The 22,965-nt window shown below is 64.2% G+C and overlaps 1 protein-coding gene across 1 annotated transcript; it reads left to right on the top strand.

Moving 5' to 3' along the window:
- Nucleotides 1–335: 335 nt before the first annotated feature.
- CARMIL3 (capping protein regulator and myosin 1 linker 3) lies at nt 336–21,576 on the top strand. The gene is made up of 40 exons (XM_029078441.2): nt 336–512; nt 2,328–2,422; nt 2,700–2,750; nt 3,398–3,457; nt 3,673–3,788; nt 3,902–3,999; nt 4,600–4,670; nt 4,816–4,889; nt 5,154–5,229; nt 5,315–5,403; nt 5,623–5,717; nt 5,939–6,025; nt 6,249–6,358; nt 7,437–7,514; nt 7,701–7,777; nt 8,212–8,316; nt 8,412–8,481; nt 9,828–9,909; nt 10,201–10,297; nt 10,850–10,904; nt 11,005–11,177; nt 11,326–11,394; nt 12,018–12,111; nt 12,922–13,020; nt 13,333–13,461; nt 13,934–14,047; nt 14,174–14,349; nt 14,543–14,630; nt 15,143–15,268; nt 15,579–15,642; nt 15,785–15,993; nt 16,362–16,462; nt 17,193–17,493; nt 17,899–18,045; nt 18,170–18,236; nt 18,661–18,750; nt 19,337–19,476; nt 19,901–20,069; nt 20,146–20,262; nt 21,260–21,576. The coding sequence occupies exons 1-40, from the start codon at nt 473–475 to the stop codon at nt 21,283–21,285; spliced, it is 4,125 nt and encodes a 1,374-aa protein (XP_028934274.1). The 5' UTR covers nt 336–472; the 3' UTR covers nt 21,286–21,576.
- The last annotated feature ends 1,389 nt before the right edge of the window (nt 21,577–22,965 follow it).

Raw genomic sequence — 22,965 nt, forward strand, 5'->3', positions numbered from 1 at the left:
GCGCGTATCCACCCCAGGGCTTAGTCCAGCGCCTGGCGCAGAGAGAGCGCTTAACAAATGATCGCGTATTGATACTGACGATGATAACGGCAAACGGTAGGCGCGTCCCGTGGCCCACGACGAGCTTGGAGGGTCGAGGGGCCCGGGGGTGGGGAGGTGGGGAGGGGGAATTGGGCCCCGCGCGCATGCTCAGTCCGGCTCCGCGCGTCCGGCGGGGGGAGGGGGAAGGGGAGGGGGCGGGGGCAGGGCGGGGGGAGGGTCGGTGGCGGAGCCTGGGCGGCCGCCGCAGCCCCGGCCCGGCCCGGCCCGTCCGGTCCCGCCCGGTCCGGTCCGCTCCGGTCCCGCCCCGGCCGGAGCCCCGGCCTGGCGTGTGCCAGGGGTCCCGGGGGTCCCGAGGCTCCTCCCGCCGAGGCTCCTCCCGCCGAGGGTCCCGAGGGTCCCGAGGGTCCGGCGGCTCCTCGGCGGCGGCGCCATGGCCAAGCCCAACGCCGAGCTCACCCGCGAGCTGCAAGGTAGGAAAGACCGAGGGACGGGCGGAGGAAGGACGGCCGGGGATGGACGCCGCCCCTGGCCGGCGGCATCGCCCACCCCCGGGACGGATCCCCCCGGGCGGACCCCCCCAAGACGGACCTAGGGATGGACCCCCGGGACGGACCCCCGGGACGGACCCCCGGGACGGACCCGGCCTGGACGAGGCCTGGAGCGTCTCCCGCCCCTCCCGGCCCGCGCCCCCGGCGCTGACCCCGGGCCCGGTCCTTCCCGGGGCGGCTCCCCGACCCCCGACTCCCGACCCCCGACCCCCGGCCCCAGCCCCCAGCCCCCAGCCCCCAGCCCTCAGCCCCCGCCCGGCCCCGGGAGCTGCCCCTGGTGCTGACGGCCCGCTGTCGGGCGCTCACGGCCGCCGCCCAGGACGGGACCGGACCGGACCGGACCCCACCGGACCGGGCCCCGCCGCCGCCGCCGCCTCTGGGGCTGGCCTAGGGCTCCGGCCCGGGCTGGGGCGGGACGGCCCCCCGGCGGGGCAGCGGGACAGCGGGGAGGGGGCCGGAGGGCGGACCCGCTGCCCCTCCGCCCCCCGCCCTGCCCGCCGCCCCCTGCCCATCCACCCTGTTCGTGTGGCATCCGTCTCCTCCCGCCCCGGGCGAGGGCAGGGGGGCAGCCCAGGCTGAAGCAGGGGCGGGGAGGGGGGTCGGAGAGGGGGCGGGGAGGGGGGGGGTCACACACTCACACTCACACACACGCACCCACACAGCACAAAGACTCACAACGAAGCCAGCACAGCGGACAATGGCTAAGCGTGAGCACGTTCCCCGGCAGCAGCCGGACCTTCTCCTCTCCCCCGGCCCGGCCCGGCCCGGCCCGGCCCGGCCGACCCCGTCTCTGCACGGAAACGTCTCCCCATCTTATCACTGCTCATCTCCAGAGTCCTCTGGGAGACACGCTCCTCGTCACAAACACCGACCTACACACGCACACACACAAAATCCTCCTCAGGCCTACCCCACAGTCCCCCCCGAACACACCCCTCCACACCTCCTATCCATACCCACACGGTCACGGATGTCACCGTACGGATACCTACACGGTCTCACACACACCAGCACGGTCTCACACTCACGCACACACACAGAGACGCACACACACTCGCCCTCCCCTCACCCAGTCTCTCTCAGACCCATAGATGTCCCCACCGTCTCTCGTGTATCTTCTCATCTTCCCCTACAGGTCACCCCTCCCCATCACACACACTGAGCCCCGAGATACACTTACCTACACGACCCCCTGTTACGCACCCCGAGAGTCTCCCACTCTCCCACCAATTCTGTTACTCGCTGAACATCCATCCGCCCCCCTCCCCCTCCACACACACACCCACATACGCACATATAGCAGTAAAACCTGGGGCAACCTGTGGGTAGGGGTGGAGGCCCTATCTCTCCCTTTCTGCCTCTCTCTCCTCTATCTCTCCTCTCCTCTCCACTCTGTCTCTTTTCTCTCTCCTCTCTGTCTCTTTTCTCTCCGGTCTCTCTTCTCTCTCTCCTGTCTACGTCTTTCATCTCTCCTCTCCTTTTTCTCTCCCGTCTCTCTTCCCTCTCCACCTCTTTTTTCTCTCCCTGTCTCTCTCCTCTGTCTCTTTTCTCTTTTTCTTCTCTCTGATGTCTCCTCTCTCCTCTGCCTCTTTTCTCTTTCTCTCCTTTCTCTACCTCTCTTCTGTTTCGGTGTCCGTGTCTCTTATTTCATCCCAGGGGACTGGGGAGGGGGTGTTTGGGGGGGGGGGGGGGCGGGGGAACTCTGAGCAGCCCCTCCGCCCCCTTCACTGGCTGTAGACAGCATCCGGAGGTGTCTGAGCCAAGGGGCCTTGCAACAGCAGCATCGGGTGAAGCTGGAGACCAAGCCTAAGAAGTTTGAGGAGAGGGTCCTGGTGAGAGCCGGTGGGGGGGTTGGGGAGGGGGATATAAGTGGGGAGGGAGCACAGACCCAGGGGGTGGAGGAAGTGAGAGGGGGTTGCTGGACGGAGAGAGGAGTGGGCTCTGGAAATAGGTAGGCTAAGGGGACTGCCAGGTTTGAAGGGGAGTGGAGAGAAAGGCCAAAACCAGGGCCCAAGATTGGAGAGCAAGGATTGTGAGGGGTGGGTTTCGGGAGGCTCTCTCAGGTGCGGACCCCTCCCCACCTCTCCCCCCCGCCTCCCCCTCCCCCAGGTCCTGACTGCTTGGCGCCTTCATCTCTTCCCCCTGAAAATCCCAGCCAAGGTCAGTGTGAGAATTGGGGTGGAGGCAGGGATGGGGGCAGGGGGCAGGGCAGATTTCTGGGCTCCGGGAACCCCCGTCCTCTCTGTCCAGAGCTGAACCCCTCTTCACGGCCTTCCTGAAATCTCTCCTCCTTCAGGAGGCTTTCCCTGACTCACCGTTCTATTCCCCAAGTCAGACTCTCCTCCTCAGCCCCTGGGCTCACTGCTGCCCTTAGTACTTTTTCTTATGGTATTTTTGTTAAACCCTTACCACGTGCTAGGCACTGTACTAAGCCCTGGGGTAGGTCAGACACGGTCCCTGTCCCACATGGGGCTCACAGTCTAAATCGGAAGGAGAGGATTTAATCCTCATTTTACAGATGAGGTAACTGAGGCCCCGAGTCGTTTAGTGACTTGCCCAGGGTCACACAGCAGACAAGTGGTGGCGCGGGGATCGGAACCCAGGTCTTCTGACTCACTAGGCCGCGCTGCTTTCCCAGTAGTAGTTTAGGTCACACTTCCCCCGCTAGAGTAGCTGCTCCCTGAGAGCAGAGGTGACGTCTGCCAACTCCACGGCCTCAGTAGAGTGCTCTGCACGCAGTGGAGGCTCAATCAGTAATCAATCGATTGACCAATCAATGGATTGATTGAGTCGCCTCCATGCCCCAGGTGGAGAGTTCCTTCAACGTCTTAGAGATCCGGGCCTTCAGCACCCTGATCCAGAACCAGGTCTGGGCCAGGCGGGCCGGGGTCCGGTTTGGGGTCATCGAGGGAGGGCGGGGACAGAGTGGATTGAGGTCCGGTTCGGGGGCGAGGACGGAGGACCGGGATGGGGTGGGGAAGGCAGGGCGGGGCCCGGGGGTTCGAGAGAGGGTGGGCGAGGTGGGGTGGGGTGAGAGGTGGGAGGGCTGGGACGGGGTAGACATTCAGGCCCCACCCAGCAGATCCTGGTGGAGACCGAGCGTGGGTCGGTGAGCCTGTGGCTGCCCACTGCGGAGAGCGTGGAGCAGGTGACCCGCCATGTCAGCGCCGCCCTGGCCAAGGTCCGCCCCGGCCCAGGGTGAGTCCGGGCAGCCGGGTCCCAGACAAGGCCTCTTTCTCCCTCGAAGCGAGGACGCAGATGGGGAAGGGGACGGGGGTGGGGAACGGAGGACGGAGACGCTGACCTTCCAGGTGTCTGATCCGGCGGGGAAACCCGGACACTCCCGAGGGGCCCCGAGACACATCCCCCAACTCGGAAACATCTACGTCCACCACCCACAGCGTCTGCGGTGAGCATGGGGATAACCCGTTCTCCCGGCCCTGACCCCAACCCCGGCCCCATCCCCAACTGCAACACGGGCCCTCACCTCATTCCTCCGGGCCTCAGTTCCCTCGGCCGTAAAATGGGCATCGAGACTGTGGGGGTGTGTTCAACTGTGTTCAACCCGATTTGCTTATTCCCCCCCAACGCCCAGCACTTAGTAGGGTGCCAGGCGCATAGTAAACACTTAAAAATACCACAGTTATTACTATTACCTCAGCCGTGACCCTAACCACAATGCTGACCCCGGCCCTGACCTCGACCCTAGCCTTGACCTCGACCCCAGCACTAACCCCTACCCTCAGCACTGGTCCTGCCCTTCTAGACTGTAAATTCGTTGTGGGCAGGGAGTGTGTCCGTTACATAGTTATAGTAGCTTAGTACGGTGCTCTGCACGCAGTAAAGGCTCAATAAATACGACTGATTGACCGACTGCCTCAGCCGTGGCCACAACCGCTAACCTGACCTCAGCCATAGCTCCAACCCTGGCTCCGGCCCCCGTCCCTTCCCTGAATGCCCCGACTCTGCCATCCTGACCCCCGCTTCGGCTGTAACCCCCTTCCCTCAGGCGGCTTCTCAGAGACGTACGCCGCCCTGTGTGACTACAACGGACTGTGCTGCCGGGAGGAGGTGCAGTGGGTACGTGAGGTTGTGGGGGCGCCCAGGGAGGGCAGACCCGAGGGTCCCGGGGACCCTCGCCGGAGAGGCCCGGGAAGAGAGGTGCGAGCTGGGAGAAAGGGGGAACGGTGGGGTGGAAGGGGGCTGACGTCCCTGCCCTCTCCAGGATGTGGACACCATCTACCATGCGGAGGACAACCGCGAGTTCAACCTGCTGGACTTCAGCCACCTGGAGAGCCGGTGGGGGCCGGAGGAGGAGGGAAGAGGGCTCGGCCCGCCCCCCGCCCCCCCGATGCCCTGCTTCCCTCTTCCCCTGCTGCACTTCCCATCCCTTCTTACCCTGCTCTCCTGCTGCCCTGCTGGCCTTGTCCTGAGCCCCATGGCCTCTTCCAGCCCAGCCTGGCCCCGCACCCTTCTGGTTGCCAGCCTCCTGCCCAGCTTTCCCTCCCCTTTTCCAGCCACCCCTCCCTCCCCAAGCCATCCTCCCTGACCTCTCCCCCGCAGGGACTTGGCGCTCATGGTGGCCGCTCTAGCCTACAACCAGTGGTTCACCAAGCTCTCCTGCAGAGACCTGAGGCTGGTAGGTGGTGGGGCGGGGCGGAGCTGGGCTGGGCGCGGGTCTCCACCCCTGGCTGCTGAGCCCGGGCCCTTCCCCTTCCCGCCAGGGCTCGGAGGTGCTGGACCAGGTGCTGCACACGCTCAGCAAGTCCGGGAGCCTGGAAGAGCTCGTACTGGACAACGCCGGGCTCAAGACGTGAGACTAGGCCCTGGCCCTCCGCCCCCCGTCTGGCCCCCCGCCTCTCCAACCAGGAGCACCCCCTCCCCGACGGCCGAGGCATCCCCCTCCGTCCCCTTCCTCCGGGCCCCTGGTGTTACGGTCGGGCCCACGGAAGGGGCCGGGGCAGGGGGACTGGGGCTGGCCAGTGGGTCAGGGCGAGGGCAGCTCAGGCCTCGGCTTCTCCCCCCACGCCAGGGACTTTGCCCAGAAGCTGGCCGGAGTGTTTGGGGAGAATGGGGGCTGCGTGCTCCACGCCCTCACGCTGTCCCACAACCCCATCGATGACAAGGGTGAGAATTGGCTCCGGTCCCGCCCCTCTGTCCCGACCCCGGGCCCCGACCCCCTGATCCCACCTGGACCCCCATCTCCAGCCCCAACTTCCACCCCAGCTCTGCCTTCCACACGCCATAATCCCAGCCGTGGACCCAACATCCATCCTGGTCCTGTCCTGCCCTCCGCCCCTTGACCCTGACCGTGCACTTCCCAATCCTTTCTGTGCCACGTCTCCCAGGCCTCTTCAGCCTGAGCCAGCAGCTGCTCTGCTTCCCCCCGGGCCTCACCAAACTGTGCCTGGCCAAGACCGCCATCTCCCCACGAGGTACCAGCCCCTGCAGCGGCCCCCCCAGACCCTTCCCCACCAGGGAGCCACCCCAGAGGCCCCTCGTCCCGGGCCGGGCCCCCTCCCCACACTCTCACCCGTAGGCTCTGAGCTCTGGGGCCGGGCCTGAGCTGGAGCGGGCCGTGTCCGCGGGGAGGGGCCGGGGGGGACCGGGTGGTTGGGGGGGGGTGGGAGGGGCAGTGACTCAGCCTGTTGTGCCCAGGACTCCTGGCTCTGGGCCAGACTTTTGGGGCCAACCCAGCATTTGCCAGCTCCCTCCGTCACCTGGATCTGAGCAAAAACCCGGGGCTGCTGGCCACCGATGAAGCCAATGTGAGTCCGACCCCCACCCCCAACCCCTGAGGGGCCCCGCCCCCAGGTACTGTGAGATTCCCCCACCCCCAGACCCTCCCGCCGGACACTGAGAGCTCGACACCACCCCCCCCCCAGGCACAACCACCTTCCTGGGTCCTTCCCCATCCAGCCCCTGAAATCCCCACCTCCAGGTACCATCAGGCCCCAGCCCCATCCTCCCGTCCCGAGGAGCCCCCCCTTATCCCCCGCACACCCCTCACCACCCACAGGAGTCCAGGTCCCCGCCGTGGGCCTTGCTGGCCTGCCAGGGAGGAGACGCTGGGTTCGATTCCCGGCAGAGCCACTTGGAATCCAACCCCCACCCGTCACCCCTACCCCTGCCTGGCCTCCTGGTTTGCCAGGAGGGACAGGGCGGGGGCAGCGGATGCATAGAGAAGCAGAGGAAAAGTGGAAAGAGCAGGGGCTTGGGAGTCAGAGGACGCGGGTTCTCATCCCGCCTCTGCCATTTGTCTGCTGTGGGACCTTGGGCAAGTCACTTCACTTCCCTGTGCCTCAGTTCCCTCATCTGTGAAATGAGGATTAAGACTGGGAGCCCCAGGGGGCACAGGGACTGTGTCTCTTTATTGATGTATTGGATTCTCCCGAGCGCTTGGTTCAGTGCTCTGCGCCCAGTAAGTAGTCAGAAAATACCATTGACTGACTGACAGACGGACTGAATTCATTCATTCATTCAATCGTATTTATTGAGTGCTTACTGTGTGCAGAGCACTGTATTAATTAATTCATTCATTCATTCAGTAGTATTTGAGTGCTTACTATGTGCAGATCACTGTACAATTCGGCAACAGATAGAGACCATCCCTACCCGATAACGGGCTCACAGTCTAGAAAGGGGGGAACTGAAGGCCAGGGACACGTCCAACCCGATTAGCTTGTAACTACTTCAGCGCTTAACTCAGCGCCAGGTACATAGTAAGCGCTTAACAAATACCATACAAAAATAAATAAATTAGAGGAATGCTGCCATCCCTTCCCCTCGGGCTGCCCCCTGCCCCAGGCCCGGCTCAGGCCCTCCCCTCCCGCCGCGTCTCCCCAGGCCTTGTACAGTTTCCTGGCTCAGCCCAACGCCCTGGCGCACATAGACTTGGCTGGCACCGACTGCTCCATCGACCTGGTGAGGAGCCGGTGGCAGAGGCGGGCAGAGAGAGGCGCGGGCCGGGGTGGGGGCCCGGCCAGAAGAAGAGCCGGGGCTGGGCCAGAAGGAACTCCAAGCCGGCGATGGGCCAGGGCTTCCTGGCTTCTGGGCGAGGGGTTCTGGGCCGGGCCAGACCCCTGGCCCAGCGTCGGGTTGTGCCCCCAGCTCCTGGGAGCCCTGCTGCACGGCTGCTGCTCACACCTCACCTACCTCAACCTGGCCCGCAACAGCTGCTCCCACAGGTGGGTCGAGGGTGGGGGACCCACCCAGGGGAGACGGCTGGAGGAGGGGCTGCGGGGGACGACCCTCTGTCGGGGACAGGGTGGGGGGACGGGGCAGGAGCCTTAAGGTCAGGCTGGGTCCTGTCTCTTGGCCCCGCTTCCCCGTGTCCTGTCTCTCTGGATCCCATGTCTCTGTGTCCTGTCTCTGGACCCCACATCTCTGTATCCCGTCTCTGGACCCCCTGTCTCTGTGTCCCGTCTCTGGACCCCTCGTTCCTGTGTCCCGCCGCTGTTTCCACGCCCCACGTGCCCGTGTCCTCATGTCTGTGGGCCCCACGTCCCGCCCCGTGTCCTGTCCTACCTTCGGGTCCCTGGGTCCCTGCCCCTCCTCCCCCTGCTCCCCACGTCCTTGTGTCTCCATCTCTGTGGGTCCCCCTGCCCGGGGGTCCCTGCAGGAAGGGCCGGGAGGCCCCTCCAGCCTTCAAACAGTTCTTCAGCAGCGCCTACACCCTGAACCACGTCAACCTTGCGGCCACCCGCCTGCCTCTGGAGGCCCTGAGGTGAGGGCGCCGGGCTGGGGGCGTATGGGGCTGGGGGCACTGGGCACGGGCCTAGGAGGGGGGTGCCCTGCCCTGACGACCCTTCCCTCTTCCAGGGCCCTCCTGCAGGGTCTCTCCCTCAACAGCCACCTCAGCGACCTGCACCTGGACCTCAGCAGCTGCGAGGTGAGTGTCTCCCCTCCTTCTGGCCTCGCCCCACCCGCTTCGACAAGCCCTACCCCCTTGGAGCTGTCCCTTGTCCCTTCTCGCCCCCCACCCCCCGTCCGGAGCTGATGATGACGATATCTGTTAAGCGCTTTCGATGTGCTAAACGCTGGGCTAGATACAAGGTAATCAGGTTGTCCCACGTGGGGCTCCCAAGTCTCCATCCCCATTTTACAGATGAGGGAACTGAGGCCCAGAGAAGTGAAGTGACTTGCCCGAGGTCACACAGCAGACAAATGACAGAGTGGGATTAGAACCCACGACCTCTGACTCCCAAACCTGTGCTCTCTTCACTAAACCAGGCTGCATTCATTCATCCTTTCAATCGTATTTATTGAGCGTTTACTATGTGCGAAGCGCTGTACTAAGCACTTGTGAACCATGAAGGATGAGGGTCCAGGGGGGAGATTGGCGCCATCTGGTCGGGTCCGGGAGCTGTCCCAAAAGCTTAGTACTTTGCATATTGTACTCTCCCAAGCGCTTAGTACAATGTTCTGCACAAAATAAGTGCTCGGTAAATACGACTGACTGACTGACTGCACTCGGTGAGAGCTCGATAAACGCCACGGATCGATTGATTGATTTGGAGGGGTCGCCTGTTCGATGGGCAGTCCCACGCAGCCCCACCAGGGGGCGCAGGACCCTGCCCCTGCGCCCGAATCAATCGGTGGTTTTTATTGAGCGCTTACTGTTTGCAGAGCACTGTAGTAAGCGCGTGGGAGACGACATTACGAGGGGCGGGAGAGGCCGGGCGGGGGGCCCGTGGCAGGGGGTGGGCACGGGGAGGTTTGGAGCGACGATTTGCTGTCCCAGCCCCCAGCCCCCAACTTCCAGCCCCAGCCTCCAGCCCCCAGCCCCCGGCCCCAGACCTCAACCCCCGGCCCCCAGCCCCCAACCCTAGCCTCCAGCCTCCAGCCCCCGGCCCCAGACCTCAACCCCCAGTCTCCAGCCCCTGCCCCCAGCTCCCAGGTCCCAGCCCCCAGCCCCAGACCTCAAACCCCATCCCCCAGCTCCCAGGTCCCAGCCCCCAGCCCCAGACCTCAAACCCCATCCCCCAGCCTCCAGCCCCAGCCCCCAGCCTCCAGCCCCAGGCCCCAGACCTCAACCCCCAGCCTCCAGCCCCCAGCCTCCAGCCCCCGGCCCCAGACCTCAACCCCCAGCCCCCAGCCTCCAAACCCAACCTCCAATCTCCAGCCTCCAGCCCCCGGTCCCAGACCTCAGCCCCCAGCCTCCCAGCCCCAAACCTCAACCCCCAGCTCCCGGCCTCCAGCCCCCAGCCCCCAAATCCCTCCCCATGCCCCCCGCAGCTTCGCTCAGCGGGAGCCCAGATCCTGCAGGAGCAGCTGGGAGCCGTCAGCGCCGTGGGCAGCCTCGACCTGTCGGACAACGGTGCGGGCCCGCAGGAGGGACGGGGCGGGGACCGGAGACGAGGAGGGGCGGAGGAGGGAACGTGGGCCGGCACCGGACTAGGTGGGATGGAGAGGAGGGGAAGCGGCGGAGAAACGGTGGTCTGGGATGTCGGAGACCTGGGTTCCGGCCTGGCACCCGAGTCCCAGAGAGGGGACCCGCCCCCCGCCCGCCCCGGCCCCTCCGGGGACGAGGAAGGGAGGAGGTGGGGGCAGAGGCCGGACTGGGCCGGGCCGGGCTGGGGACCCCAACCCAAGCATCTCCCGGGTGCAGGCTTTGACTCTGATCTCCTGACCCTGGTGCCTGCGCTGGGCAAGAACAAAGCCCTCAAACACCTGTTCTTGGGCAAGAACTTCAACGTCAAAGCTAAGTGAGACCCCCCTTCATCCTCCCCGCCCCCGCCCAACCCCGATGCCGCGGCCCTCGGCCCGCCCTGACCCTCACGCTGCCCACCTCCTCCCCCGCAGACCTCTCCTTCAGCCACATCTTCCCTAGCCCTAACTCAGTCGTACCCTCTGTTTTTATGGTATTTGTTAAACGCTAGCTACGTGCCAAGCACTGTTGTAGACACCGGGGTAGATGCGAGGTGATCAGGTTGGGCACAGCCCCTGACCCGCGTGGGGCTCACAGTCTCAATCCCCATTTTACAGATGAGGTCACTGAGGCCAAGGGAAGCAAAGTGGCTTGCCCAGGGTCACACCCAGCAGACAAGCGGCAGAGCCAGGATTAGAACCCAGGTCCTTCGGATTCCCAAGCCTGTCCTCTAATCGCTAGGACACGCTGCTTCTCCTACGCACCTGGTCGCCCGCTCCGGTTCCTTGCCGGGCAACCCCTGCCCCCAGCAGCCCAAAGACGTCCCCCCCCCCCCCAGGTTTGGGCAGCCCCCCAAAGTCTCCTCTCTCCCTCCCTCCCCTCACCCCAGGACCCTGGAGGAAATTCTACACAAACTGGTGCAGCTGATCCAGGAGGAGGACTGTGTGAGTGAGCATGGGGCCGGGGCAGGGCCCGGGGGAGAGGCCGGGACCGGGGGACCTCGGGGGGCCACCGGTCCCGGTGATGACCGTCCCCGGCCCACAGTCTCTGCAGTCGCTGTCGGTGGCGGACTCGCGGCTGAAGCTGCGCACCAGCATCCTCGTCAACGCCCTGGGCAGCAACACGTGCCTGGCCAAGGTGGACCTCAGCGGGAACGGCATGGAGGACATCGGGGCCAAGATGCTGTCCAAGGCCCTGCAGATCAACTCCTCCCTAAGGTGAGCCCGGCCCCGGCCGCCGCCGGCCCCCCCGGGGACCCCGGGCCCCTCAACGCCCGCAGTCCGGCCATCCGCAGACCCCGGGGGGGTGGGGGAGGGAGCAACCTGGTGACAGAACCCAGGCGACAGAGTCCCCGACCTCCCCCAGGACCATCCTGTGGGACCGCAACAACACGTCCGCTCTGGGCTTCCTGGACATCGCCCGGGCACTGGAAAGGTGAGCCCGACCCTGCCTGACCTCCGGCCCCGACCCCTGACCTCTCATCTTCTATCAGTGCGGCCTAGTTGAAAAAGCCCGGGCCGGCCTGGGAGACAGGGGACCTGAGTTTCGATCCCGGCTCCACCACTTGCCCGCTGTCAGAGCTGGGCCAAGTCACTTCCCTTCTCTGTACCTCAATTTCCTCATCTGTAAAATGGGGGTTACATCCTACTCACTTAGACTGCGAGCCCCATGTGGGTCAGACACTGTGTCCAATCTGATTACCTTGTATCTATCCCAGTGCTTAGAACAGTGCCCGACACATAGAAAGCACTGTACAAATACTGTAACCATTATTATTATTATTATTATTATTTTAAATCAGCTGCCCGGCCGGAACCCGCCCCACCCTGCCTCAGAGCCCCAGCCACCACCCGACCGGTTTTCTAGCCCGTTCCCCCGATAGGAGCTTAATAGCGGGGTTAGGTGGTGGGGAGTGGAATAGGGGGGAGGGGTGGCAAGGATGTAATCAAGGCAGGAGCAGGGCTAGAGGGTGGGAGTGGGAGCAGGATGGGGGATGGAGGATGGGGGCGGTGGTCCCATTGGCCTGAGTCTCCTTCCCCGCTCCACCCCTTGGGCAGTAACCACACACTTCGCTTCATGTCCTTCCCGGTGAGTGACATCTCGCAGGCGTATCGCAGTGCCCCGGAGCGCACCGAGGACGTGTGGCAGAAGGTGGGGGGCTGAGGGCCGGGAGGGAGGGAGGATAATAGTAACGATGGTATCTGTTAAGCCCTTACTATGTGCAAAGCACTGTTCTGAGCGCTGGCGGGGGTGGGGGGAACGACGGAGGGGAGAGAAGGGTGGAAGGGAAGGGAAGAAATCGATCAATCAATTAATGGTATTTCTGGAGCGCTTACTACGTGCAGCAGAGCGCTGTACTAAACACTTGGGAGACTACAATATAACAGAGTTGGTAGACGCATTCCCTGCCCACAGTGAGCTTACAGTTTAGAGCGAGAGATGGACATTAGTATAAATAATTGATTTATAATGTATAATCGAAAGGTATGTACATAAGTGCTGTGGCGTTGAGGGTGGAGCAAATCAATAAATTGATGGTATCTATTGAGGGCTTTCTCTGTACAGATTACTGTACTAAGCGCTTGGGAGAGGACAATACAAGAGTCAGCGGGCATGTTCCCCTCCCGCAGCGAGTTTATAGTCTAGAGGGGGAGAGAGAGAAAAATTGATATAAATAAGTGATTTATAGTATACAGTTTAAAGATAGGGACATAGTGCCGTGGGGTGGAGGGTGGAGCAAATCAACCAATAAATGGTATTTATTGAGCACTTACTTTGGGCAGAGCACTAAAGTAAGCACTTGGGAGAGTGTAAATATGAGGATCCAGGGAGAGGGGGTAGCGGGGTGGGACCGGCGAGGGTCCGGAGAGGAGGAGCGGCCTTCCGGCTGCCCACCGAGACATGACCCTGTCCCTCCCCCCGGGGTCCCCGTCTGCCCCCCGGCCCCGGGGTCCCGTGCAGATCCAGTGGTGCCTGGTTCGAAACAACCACTCCCAGACGTGCCCCCAGGAGCAGGCCTTCCGCCTGCAGCATGGCCTCGTCACCAGCAGCGCCGAGCAAGTAAACGTTTCCCTCGGGGCCCCTCGCCCGGGACACGCCTGGGACACGCCCGGGACACGCGGGATCCAGGACACGCAGGGTCATGGGCCTGGAGAAACCCCAAGGGGCGTATGGGGGTCCGGGGAGCCCCTCCTCGACGGCGGGCCTTGGTGGGCACAGTGGGAGACAGTGGCAGAAGGCCCCGGTTAGGGGGCGGGGGGGCGGACGGGGCCTGCTGGAGCCTGGGGGAGTCCTCGAGGGGGCATGAGATGGGGGGCCCGGTGCCCGGCCTGACGCTCCCGCGGTCTGACGTTCCGGGGTCCTGCTGACCAGATGCTGCAGAGGCTGTGCGGGCGGGTGCAGGAGGAGGTGCGTGCCCTGAGGCGGTGCCCGCTGGAGCCCGTGCAGGACGAGCTGCTCTACGTGCGGGATCTCATCAAGGACGCCAAGAACTCTCGTGCGGTGAGCCCCTCCCCGCCCCCCAGGACCACCCTCCTCCACCTCCTCCTCTTCTCTTCCCACCCCCCAGCTCCCACCTCTGCCTCTTCCCCACACGCCAAGGGTGGCTTCCCTCGCCCCAACGCCCCCTTCCCACGATGAGAAGCAGTGTGGCCCAGCGGATAGAGCACAGGCCTGGGCGTCAGAAGGACCTGGATTCTACTCCCGGCCCCGCCACCGTGCGACCTGGGGCTAGTTGCTTCACTTCTCCAGGCCTCAGTTACTTCATCTGCAAAAAGGGGATGAGGATTGTGAGCCAGGACTGTATCCAACCCAATTTGCCTGTATCCACCCCAGCGCTTAGTAGAGTGTCGGGCGCGTAGGAAGCGCTTAACGCATGACACAGTTACCGCAACTGACGTCTTCGGGGTAGAGCCGGGCTTCGGGCCTGTGGCCCCGGCTGCCCCCTGACCCGGTCCCGTGTCCCCGTGCCCAGTTGTTCCCCAGCCTCTATGAGCTGGGCCACGTCCTGGCCAGCGATGGGCCTGTCCGGCAGAGGCTGGAGTCGGTGGCCAGCGAGGTGTCCAAGGCCGTGGACAAGGAGCTGCAGGTGAGGGGACCGGGGTGGGGGGATTCCCCGACACGGGGTGGGCCTGACTGCTCCCCCAGGCCGTGACCCCTCCCCCAGACCGTGGCTTCTCCCCCACACCTTGCCTCCCCTCTTCCCCCGGGCCAGGTGATCCTGGAGTCGATGGTCAGCCTGACCCAGGAGCTGTGCCCGGTGGCCATGCGAGTGGCCGAGGGACACAACAAGACCCTGAGCAACGTGGCTGAACGTGTCACCGTCCCCCGGAACTTCATCCGTGGCGTCCTGCTGGAGCAGGCCGGCCAGGACATCCAGAACAAGCTGGAGTGAGGGCCGCGGGTGGGGCCGGGCAGGGCCCGGGAGGGGTCGCGGCGTGGAGTCAAGTTGCGGCCCAGTCAGGGTTTGTTAGCTCCGGAGAAGGGGTCGGGGCGGGGGGAGGGATGGGAAGGGGGAGGCTGAGCAGGACAGGCGTGTGTGTTGGGGGGACCGGGGTGGGCTAAGCCGGAGTTGTGCCCACAGCGAGGTGAAACTTTCAGTTGTCACTTACCTGACCAATTCCATCGTGGATGAGATCCTGCAGGAGCTGTACCATTCCCACAAGAGCCTGGTAAGCCCCCTCCCCTCTCCCCCAGGACCACTCCCACAAGAGCCTGTGAGCATCCCCTTCCGTGGATAGTGACACCCCCCCAGGGACCCTCCCTCAGCGACTCGATTCTAGCCACGGTTTAGTGGAGAGCGAATGGGGCTTGGGGGGTCAGAGGACGTGGCTTCTAATCCCGGCTCCGCCACTTGTCTGCTGTGTGACCTTGAGCAAGCCCCTTAATTTCTCTGTGCCTCCATTCCCGCATCTGTAAAATGGGGATTAAGACTGTGAACCCCACGTGGGACGACCCGATTACCTTGTATCTACCCCGGCGCTTAGAACAGGGCTTGACACACAGTAAGCGCTTAACAAATACCGTAATAATAATAATGATAATAATTATTATTTTTTATTATTAGCCCAAACCACCAATCCTGGAACAGCTGAGCTGTGGCTAGCCGAGGCCCCGCATTCTTGGCCTTACCCCCACCGCCCTGGCTTTGCTCAGAAGCTCTTCTCTCCCCCCACCCCCTCAGGCCCGCCACCTGGCCCAGCTGAGGGCGTTGTCGGAAGCCCCGGGCAGTGGGGGTCCCGGGCAGGAGCTCTCCCCCCGGAGCCGGGAGCACGAGGAGACCACTGATGACGAGCTCGGGACCAGCATCGTGAGGCGCCCTCCCGCCCCCACCCCCATCCCCGACCCGAGACCCCTGCCTCCCACCCCCACATACTCCGGCCTCCTGGACCACGAAGGGGAGGAGGGCTTGGGGTCCCGGGCCGCCCCTCTCCCCAGCGCGGCCCCCTCCCACCTGCCCGTGAGGTGGGGGGTTGGGTCAGGGGCCACTGTTCCTGGAATTTTCCGGGGATGCAGGATCTAGTGGTCCCGTGGCGAGACCGATCCTGGAGTGCGGATCCCGGGGCGACATCGGGTGTGACTTTTGGGGTCCCGGGTCACAGTTGCAGCCCTCCCCCTAGGACACCATGGCCATCAAGAAGCAGAAACACTGTCGCAGGATCCGGCCCGTGTCAGCCTTCATCAGTGAGTCACCCCCCCTTCCTCCCCTCCTCCATCAACGACCGCCCCTCCCCACCATCGCTCCCCTCTCCCGCCCTGCCCGCCCCCTCTCTCCGACCCCCATCCCCCTCCCCCCCCACACCCCTCGACCATGCCGTCCCTGCAGGCGGAAGCCCACAGGATGCAGAGGGGCGCCCGGGGGGTCCGGGAGTGCCCCCCGCCTGGTTCCCCGCCCCGGGGGTCGGCCCGCCGGTCCCGCCCGGTTCCTGGGAGGGTCTGATGGACCTGCCCACCCACGGCCACAAGCTGCTGCACCAGACCGCCGGGCGACCCCGGCCCCCCAGGACCACCGCCCCAGGCCCAAGCCGGCCCACGGTGAGTGCTCTCCCACAACCCGGGCGGGGGCATGACCTCGTGGGGCGGGGCATCACTAGGTGGAAGGGGGGTCTCACAGGCTGATGGGTGGGGGGAGGGGCTTATGGGCGGGGCCTCACGGGGCCACTAGATCGCGCATCCGCCGGAGATTCCTGGAACGGGGGCTCTGACCCGACCCCCACCTCATGGGCAGGCGGGAGGGTGGGAGGGGGCGAGCTGGGAGGAGGAGCTGTCCCGGACCCCTGGCTTCAGCAGGACCCGCTGGGACCGCTCCCCCAGCCCCCTCACCCCCCAACCACAGAAACAGGAAGGCCCCGGCCGAGGCCGGGTGGCCCGCCCGACCCACTGAGCGACATTCTTGTCCGTAGATGCCCGGGCCCGGGGCACGGCAGGAGAACGGGATGGCCACGAGGCTGGACGAGGGGCTGGACGATTTCTTCAGCCGCAAGGTCATGGCCGAGAGCGCCAGGTGTGAAGGGAGGGAACGGGGGCGGTGGCCAGCGAGGCCTAGGCCTCCGGCACCTCTCCCCAGGGGTCCCACGCAGTGGACCCTCCTATAATTCATGGAGGGAGGGAGGGAGGCGAGTGACTTCTCCTCATTCCCCGGTAGCCATTCATTCATTCAATAGTATTTATTGAGCGCTTACTATGTGCAGAGCACTGTACTAAGCGCTTGGGATGAACAAGTCGGCAACAGATAGAGACAGTCCCTGCCGTCATACCCCGGGGACCCTAACTCCCTTCCAAGCAATCCTATTTATTGAATGTTTACTGCGCGTACAGCACTGTACTAAGCGCTTGGGAGAATGCACTCCAGCAGAGCTGGTAGACACGTTCCCTGCCCGTGAGACTGCTAGAGAGGGCCAAACCAGCCCCACAAGTAGCAGAGGCAGAGGGCCTGTCTAGGCCCAGCTGTGCTGGGGGGGATCCGAGGGTCAGCGGGCCCCCAGAGCCGACCGTAGTCATAATATCTGGAGGCGACCCTAGATGCAAACGATATCCAGAATCCTGAATCCTAAACCAAAATCCTGTCCCCGTCTTAGGCCCCAGACCCCAGGGGAAGAGGTTGGGGGAAGAGGGTCAGGGGAGGGAAGAAGACGGAGCCACTGGACTTGGGGCTTAGCGATGGGCCCCCAGGGGAAAGCGAGGGTGAGGACCTGTCTCTCCCTGATCCTCCCCTCCTCCTCGCCACCGGCCAGCTGCCCCTGGACTCTGCGGACCATGCGACCCGGGCCCCCCGACCCCCCGCTGCAAAAGAAGAGGCGAAGAGGCCTGTTCCACTTCCGCCGGCCCCGGAGCCTCAAGGGGGAGCGGGGCCCGGGGTCCCCCACCCCCGGGATGCTCCCGCCCCCGCCCCCGCCCCCGCCTCGGGAAAGCCCCCCCACCCCAGACCCGCCGAGCCCCGAGGGCAGCATCACTCCGTGCAGGACCCCCGAGGAAGAGTATGGCCCCCTTCCCGGGCTGGTGGGGGCCCGGGGCTTCTCCTTCCGCAGGAAGCTGGTGAGGAGGGTCTTGGGCCTCCCCCCACCCCCGGCTCCCTGCCTGCTGGATAGGGGAATCCTCTGGGCAGTTGGGGGGGGGGGGGTTGTCCCCCAGGGCTCTGCCCTGTTCGAACTGTTGTAATGGGGGGGGGTCCCCCAGGTCTCTGCCATCACTGAGCCGTGTGTGATGGGAGTGGGGGGTCCCCCACCCCCAGGGTTCTGCCCTGTTTAAGATGCGTTTAACGGGTTGGGGTCCCCCAGGTCTCTGCCATTACTGAGCTTTGTGTAAGGTTGGTGGGAGGGTCCCCCAGACTCTGCCCTGTTTAAGCTGTGAGTAATGGGGTGGGGGTCCCCCAGGGCCCTGCCCTTGCTGAGCCATGACAGGGGCCCGGGGGGCCGGGGGGCGGGGCCGGGACTATTCCAGGGCCCGGAGGGGGCAGAGCCGTTGGGGTCGGCGTTGGGGTCGTCCTCGGGGCCAGAGGCGGCTTTGCTGCAGCCGCCGCGGCTCCAGGGCATCGCCCTCCCGGGCCTGGGCCGGGTCAAGGGCTGGACCTTCGAAGGGAGGCGAGAGGTGAGAGGGTCTGGGGGCCTGGGCCCGCTCTCTGGGGCCGGGGTGAGGGGTGGGGATGAGGGAGGGAGGGGAGGGGGCTTCCGGGCGGGCCGCTCTGCACCCCCAACCCCGGCTCCCCTTTCAGAGCGCGGACCCGCCCCCCGAAGGCACCACCCACCCCTGCCAGAGGCGGCGCTCTTCGGAGGACGCAGGTGAGAGGACACATCTCCCCCCCCCACCCCCCGCCCACCCTTACCCCCACCAAGGTCCTCGCCCGCTCCCTCCCATCCTCTCCTCTTCTCCCACCCCCCTCTTCTCCTCTCCCGCTCCCTCCCATCCTCTCCTCCTCCTCCCCTCCCACCCCTTTTATCCCTCCCCTCCTTCTCCTCTTCCATCCCCTCTTTTCCCTCCCCTCCTTCTCCTCTCTCGCCCCCTCCCATCCTCTCCTTCTCCTCTCCCCCCCCCCCTTCTCTCCGTCCCCTCCTCCTCCTCTCCCACCCCTCCTCCTTCTCTCCTGCTTCCTCCCATCCTCTCCTCCTCCTCCTCCTCCTCCTCCTCCTCTCCCACTCCCCTTTTCCCCCTCCCTCCTTCTCCTCTCCCGCCCCCGCCCCCTCCCTCCGCCTCGTCTGCCCGCAGGCCCGGGGTCGTGGAAGCCCCCGCCGCCCCCTCAGAGCAGCAAGCCCACCTACAGCACCATGCGGAGAGCTGAGGCCACCTGGCACATAGGTACGGGCCGGGCCGGGCCGGGCCCCCTGCCCACTCACTCCCCCTCGTGCCCGCTGGTCCCTGCCGGTTCCTCCTGGCTCCCACTGGTTGCTACTGGTTCCAGCTGGTTCCTGCTGGTTCCCACTGGCTCCCGCTGGTTCCAGCTAGTCCCTGCCGGTTGCCACTGGCTCCCCCTGTCCCCAGCCGGTCCCCAGTCTGCGGGGCAGACCCGGGGGCCTCCAGCGGCCCCCCGCACCCCGAAACCCCTCCGGCAGACCAGAATTGAAGGTCTCGTTCCGACTCCTCTTCCCTGGGGACCTTCTCCCCTCCCCGGACACCCTCATCCTCCGGTCGGACAGACGGACGGGGCGGATGGACAGTCTCTCGTCCGAGGCCGGGTCGCGTGCGGCGGGGCCCCCGGATCCCAGCCGATCCCCGTGGGGTGCATGCAGGCCCGGGGCGAGTAGAGATGCCGCTTCCACTCGCCCGGGAGAGGCCCTGCTCGCCCTGGACCCCTTGGACCCCTTTTCGGGGGCGGGAGGATTCGCGTGGGAGGGGAAGACGGCTTCTCCCCCCCCAATTTCTTACCCGCATCCCCCCCCCCCAGCTGAAGAGAGCGCCCCCAGTAGCAGGCAGAGCCCCAGCCCTGCCCTGCGGGATGAGGATGAGGAGGAAGAGGAGGGAAGGCCGCCCCTCCCGCCCCCGCCCCCGCCCCCCGAGAGGGAGTTACCAGCTAGGAACAGCAAGGTGTGAGGACAGGGGGGTCGTGAGGGGTGGGGAGGTGGGAGGGGGCGGGGGTCGGAGCAGCAAGGTGTGAGAGCAGGGGGGTGGTGGGGAGGGCGAGGTAGTGGGGGGGGGAGAGCAGGGGGGGAGGGGGCAGGGGGGGGAGGATGGGTCAGAGCAGCAAGGTGTGAGAGATTGTCTCTATCCGTTGCCGAAGTGTACATTCCCAGCGCTTAGTACAGTGCTCTGCACGTAGTAAAAGCTCAATGAATACTATTGAATGAATGAGAGCAGGGGGTGGTGGGAGGGGGCAGGGGGCGTCGGAGCAGCCAGGCGTGAGAGCAGGGGGGTGTTGGGAGGGGACGGGGGAGTGGGAGCGGGCAGGGGGTGGTGGGAGGGGGCGGGGGCGGAGTGGGGGTGAGCCGTCCGTCGGTGTCCCCTCCCCCAGGACCCCTCTGCAGCCCCCCGCCCGGCGCAGCGTGTGTCGGTGCCCCGGAGCCGGGGTCCGGGCCCGGAGCGGGGGTGCGGGGAGGAGGGCGAGCCGGGGGTCCCAGCGGCCCCGGGACCCAGGCCGCGCCCGCCGCTCGACTCGCCCAGGGAGCGGGAGGCCTCGGAAGGTAAAGGGCGGTGGGCGTCCGGGAGGAGGGGGCGCCGCCCGCGGGGCCGCGGTGACCCCTCGCCCCCCGCCCGCAGGTCTCCCGGATCCGGGGTCCCGGGTGGCCCCCCTCAAACCCAGGCGCACCCGGAGGGCCCAGGCCGGACACAGGGTCGACCCCCAGCACAGCCGGACCCCCGACCCCGACCACACAGGTGCGAGCTGGACGCTCATTCTATTTCTCCAGCGCTCACTGTGGGCGAAGCGCTGGGCCCAGCGCCCGGTGGAGGACGATAAACAGACACGTTCCCTGCCCATGATAATACTTATTATAAGGATGGTATTTGCTAAGCGCTTACAAGGTGCCAGGCCCTGTTCTAGGCGCCGGGGGTACATGCAAGGTCATCAAGTTGGACACGGTATCTGTCCCACATGGGGCTCACGGTCTCAATCCCCATTTGACAGATGAGGGAACTGAGGCCCAGAGATGTGAAGTGATTTACCCAAGGCCCCACAGCAGACAAGTGGCAGAGGCGGATCAGAACCCGTGACCTTCTGATTCCCAGACCCGGGGAACTACGACAACGAGCTGACAGTCCCTCTGACCTCTCCGGCCCCCCCACCCCCCACCCGGATCTGCTCTTCCACTTGTCTGCTGGGTGACCTTAGGCAAGTCACTGCACTTCTCTGGGCCTCAGTTCCCTCATCTATCAAATGGGGATTGAGACTGCGAGCCCCATGTGGAGCCGGGACTGTGTCCAACCTGATGACCTTGTATCTATCCCAGCGCTTAGAACAGTGCTTGGCACGTAGTAAGCGCTTAACAAAATACCATCATAAGCAGCGTGGCTCAGTGGGAAGAGCCCGGGCTTGGAAGTCAGAGTCAGGGGTACAAATCCCGATTCGGCCGCTTGTCAGCTGTGTGATTTTGGGCAAGTCACTTCACTTCTCTGGGCCTCAGTTACCCCATCTGTAAAACGGGGATGAAGACTGTGAGCCCCAGGTGGGACAACCTGATCAGTCTGTATCCTCCCCAGCGCTTAGAACGGTGCTTTGCACAGAGTAAGCGCTTAACAAATGCCCTCATCATTATTATTATTATTATAATCTCCCCCTGTCCGTGTCTGTCTCTGTGGCCGGGGGGTGGGGAGGGTGGTCGTCAGCCCGGGCTGAGGCGCAGAGAGGATCCCTCCCCGCCTCTCATGTCCGCAGGGAGCAGTGAGCCGGGACCCGACTGACCTCGGCCACCAGGCCACCTTGGCCACCGGGCCACCAGGCCACCCGGCCCTCGGCCTCTCCAAGCTCCCGCCATGTGCCTCTCCTCGCCGCCCCCTGCCCCGAGCCTCCGCCCTGCCCTGACCCTCCCCTCGACCCCCCACCCAGCGACCGGTCCTGGGGGGGGGAGGGGCGGCGCTCCTGGGCAGGGGGGGAGGCGGCCCTCCGACCCCCACCCAGCCCCTCCCCGGGGGAGCCGGGGGCGTCTCCCTCAGGGGTCTGTCTCCTCTTGTACAGAATAAAAACCAAAACCACCTCCGCGTCCTAGTGTCTTTCCTGCAGCCCCCTCCCCTCCCCTCCCATCTCCCCCCTTCCTCCCATCCCCTGCTCTTTGCCCGGGGAGGGGGGAGGGTGGGGAGGGGTCTCCCTCCAGGACTACAGGGAGCCCGGAATTCGGCGAGGGGGAGGGAGAGAGGAATCCCTAAAGCCAGGAGCACTTCCAGGAATTAATCGACCAATCAATGAGAAGCAGCGTGGCCTAGCGGACGGAGCCCGGGCCTGGGAATCAGAGGACCCGGGTCCTAATCCCCGCTCTGCCACATGTCTGCTGTGACTCACCTAACTTCTCTGTGCCTCAGTTTCCTCAACTGTAAAATGAGGATGCAATACCATCTGTTTTCCCTCCTACTTAAACTGTGAACCCTACGTGGGACAGAGATTGTGTCCAGCCCGATTATCTAGTACCTACCCCAGCGTTTAGTATAGCGCCTGGGGCAGATTAAACACTTAACGATCACTGAAGGCTCACCTCCTCCAAGAGGCCTTCCCAGACTAAGCGCCCTTTTCCTCAGCTCCCCCTCCCCTCCCCATCGCCTCGACTCGCTCCCTTTGCTCTGCCCCTCCTCCCCGCCCCGCAGCACTTGTGAATATATGTACATAGCTATAATTCTATTTATTTATATTAATGCGTATTTACTTCTTTTGATGTTTATATATATCTATGATTCTATTTATTTATATTGATGCTATTGATGTCTGTTTACTTGTTTTGATGTCTGTCTCCCCCCTTCTAGACTGTGAGGCCGTTGTGGGCTGGTGTTATCTCTCTTTATTGCTGAATTGTACTTTCCAAGCGCTTAGTACAGTGCTCTGCGCACAGTGAGCACTCAATAAATACGATTGAATGAACGAATGAATGAATAATCAATCCATGGGATTTATTTGTCTACAGTTTACCAAAATAAACAGATAAATACATAAATACCACTGAGCGCTTACTGTGTGCCGGACACTGTACTAAGCGCTGGGGACAGGACAATAGGAATTCAATCTGGGGAGTCGGGCCATCTCTACGACATCAGACCTCTTCACTCGCGAACCACGACGGGACCCCCACCCTTCTCAAGCACCCCAGTGTGCGGGGTTGTATAGCTCGCTGCGTGTTGTGTGTGAGGGGAGTCCTGATGGAAAAAAAAAAAAAACAACTTTTTGGGCTGATTGCTTAACTTTTGTTTTTTTTAATGGTATATGTTAAGCGTCTCCTACGTTCCAGGCACTGTACTAGACGCTGGGGCAGATACAAGCTAGTCAAGTGGACACAGTCCAAATCCCACATGGGGTTCACTGGCTCCATCCGCATTTTCCGGAGGAGGGAACTGAGGCCCGGAGAAGTGAAGTGACTTGCCCAAAGTCACACCCTCAGG

This window comes from Ornithorhynchus anatinus, chromosome 13, assembly GCF_004115215.2.
Source record: "Ornithorhynchus anatinus isolate Pmale09 chromosome 13, mOrnAna1.pri.v4, whole genome shotgun sequence".
Lineage (NCBI taxonomy): Eukaryota > Metazoa > Chordata > Mammalia > Monotremata > Ornithorhynchidae > Ornithorhynchus > Ornithorhynchus anatinus.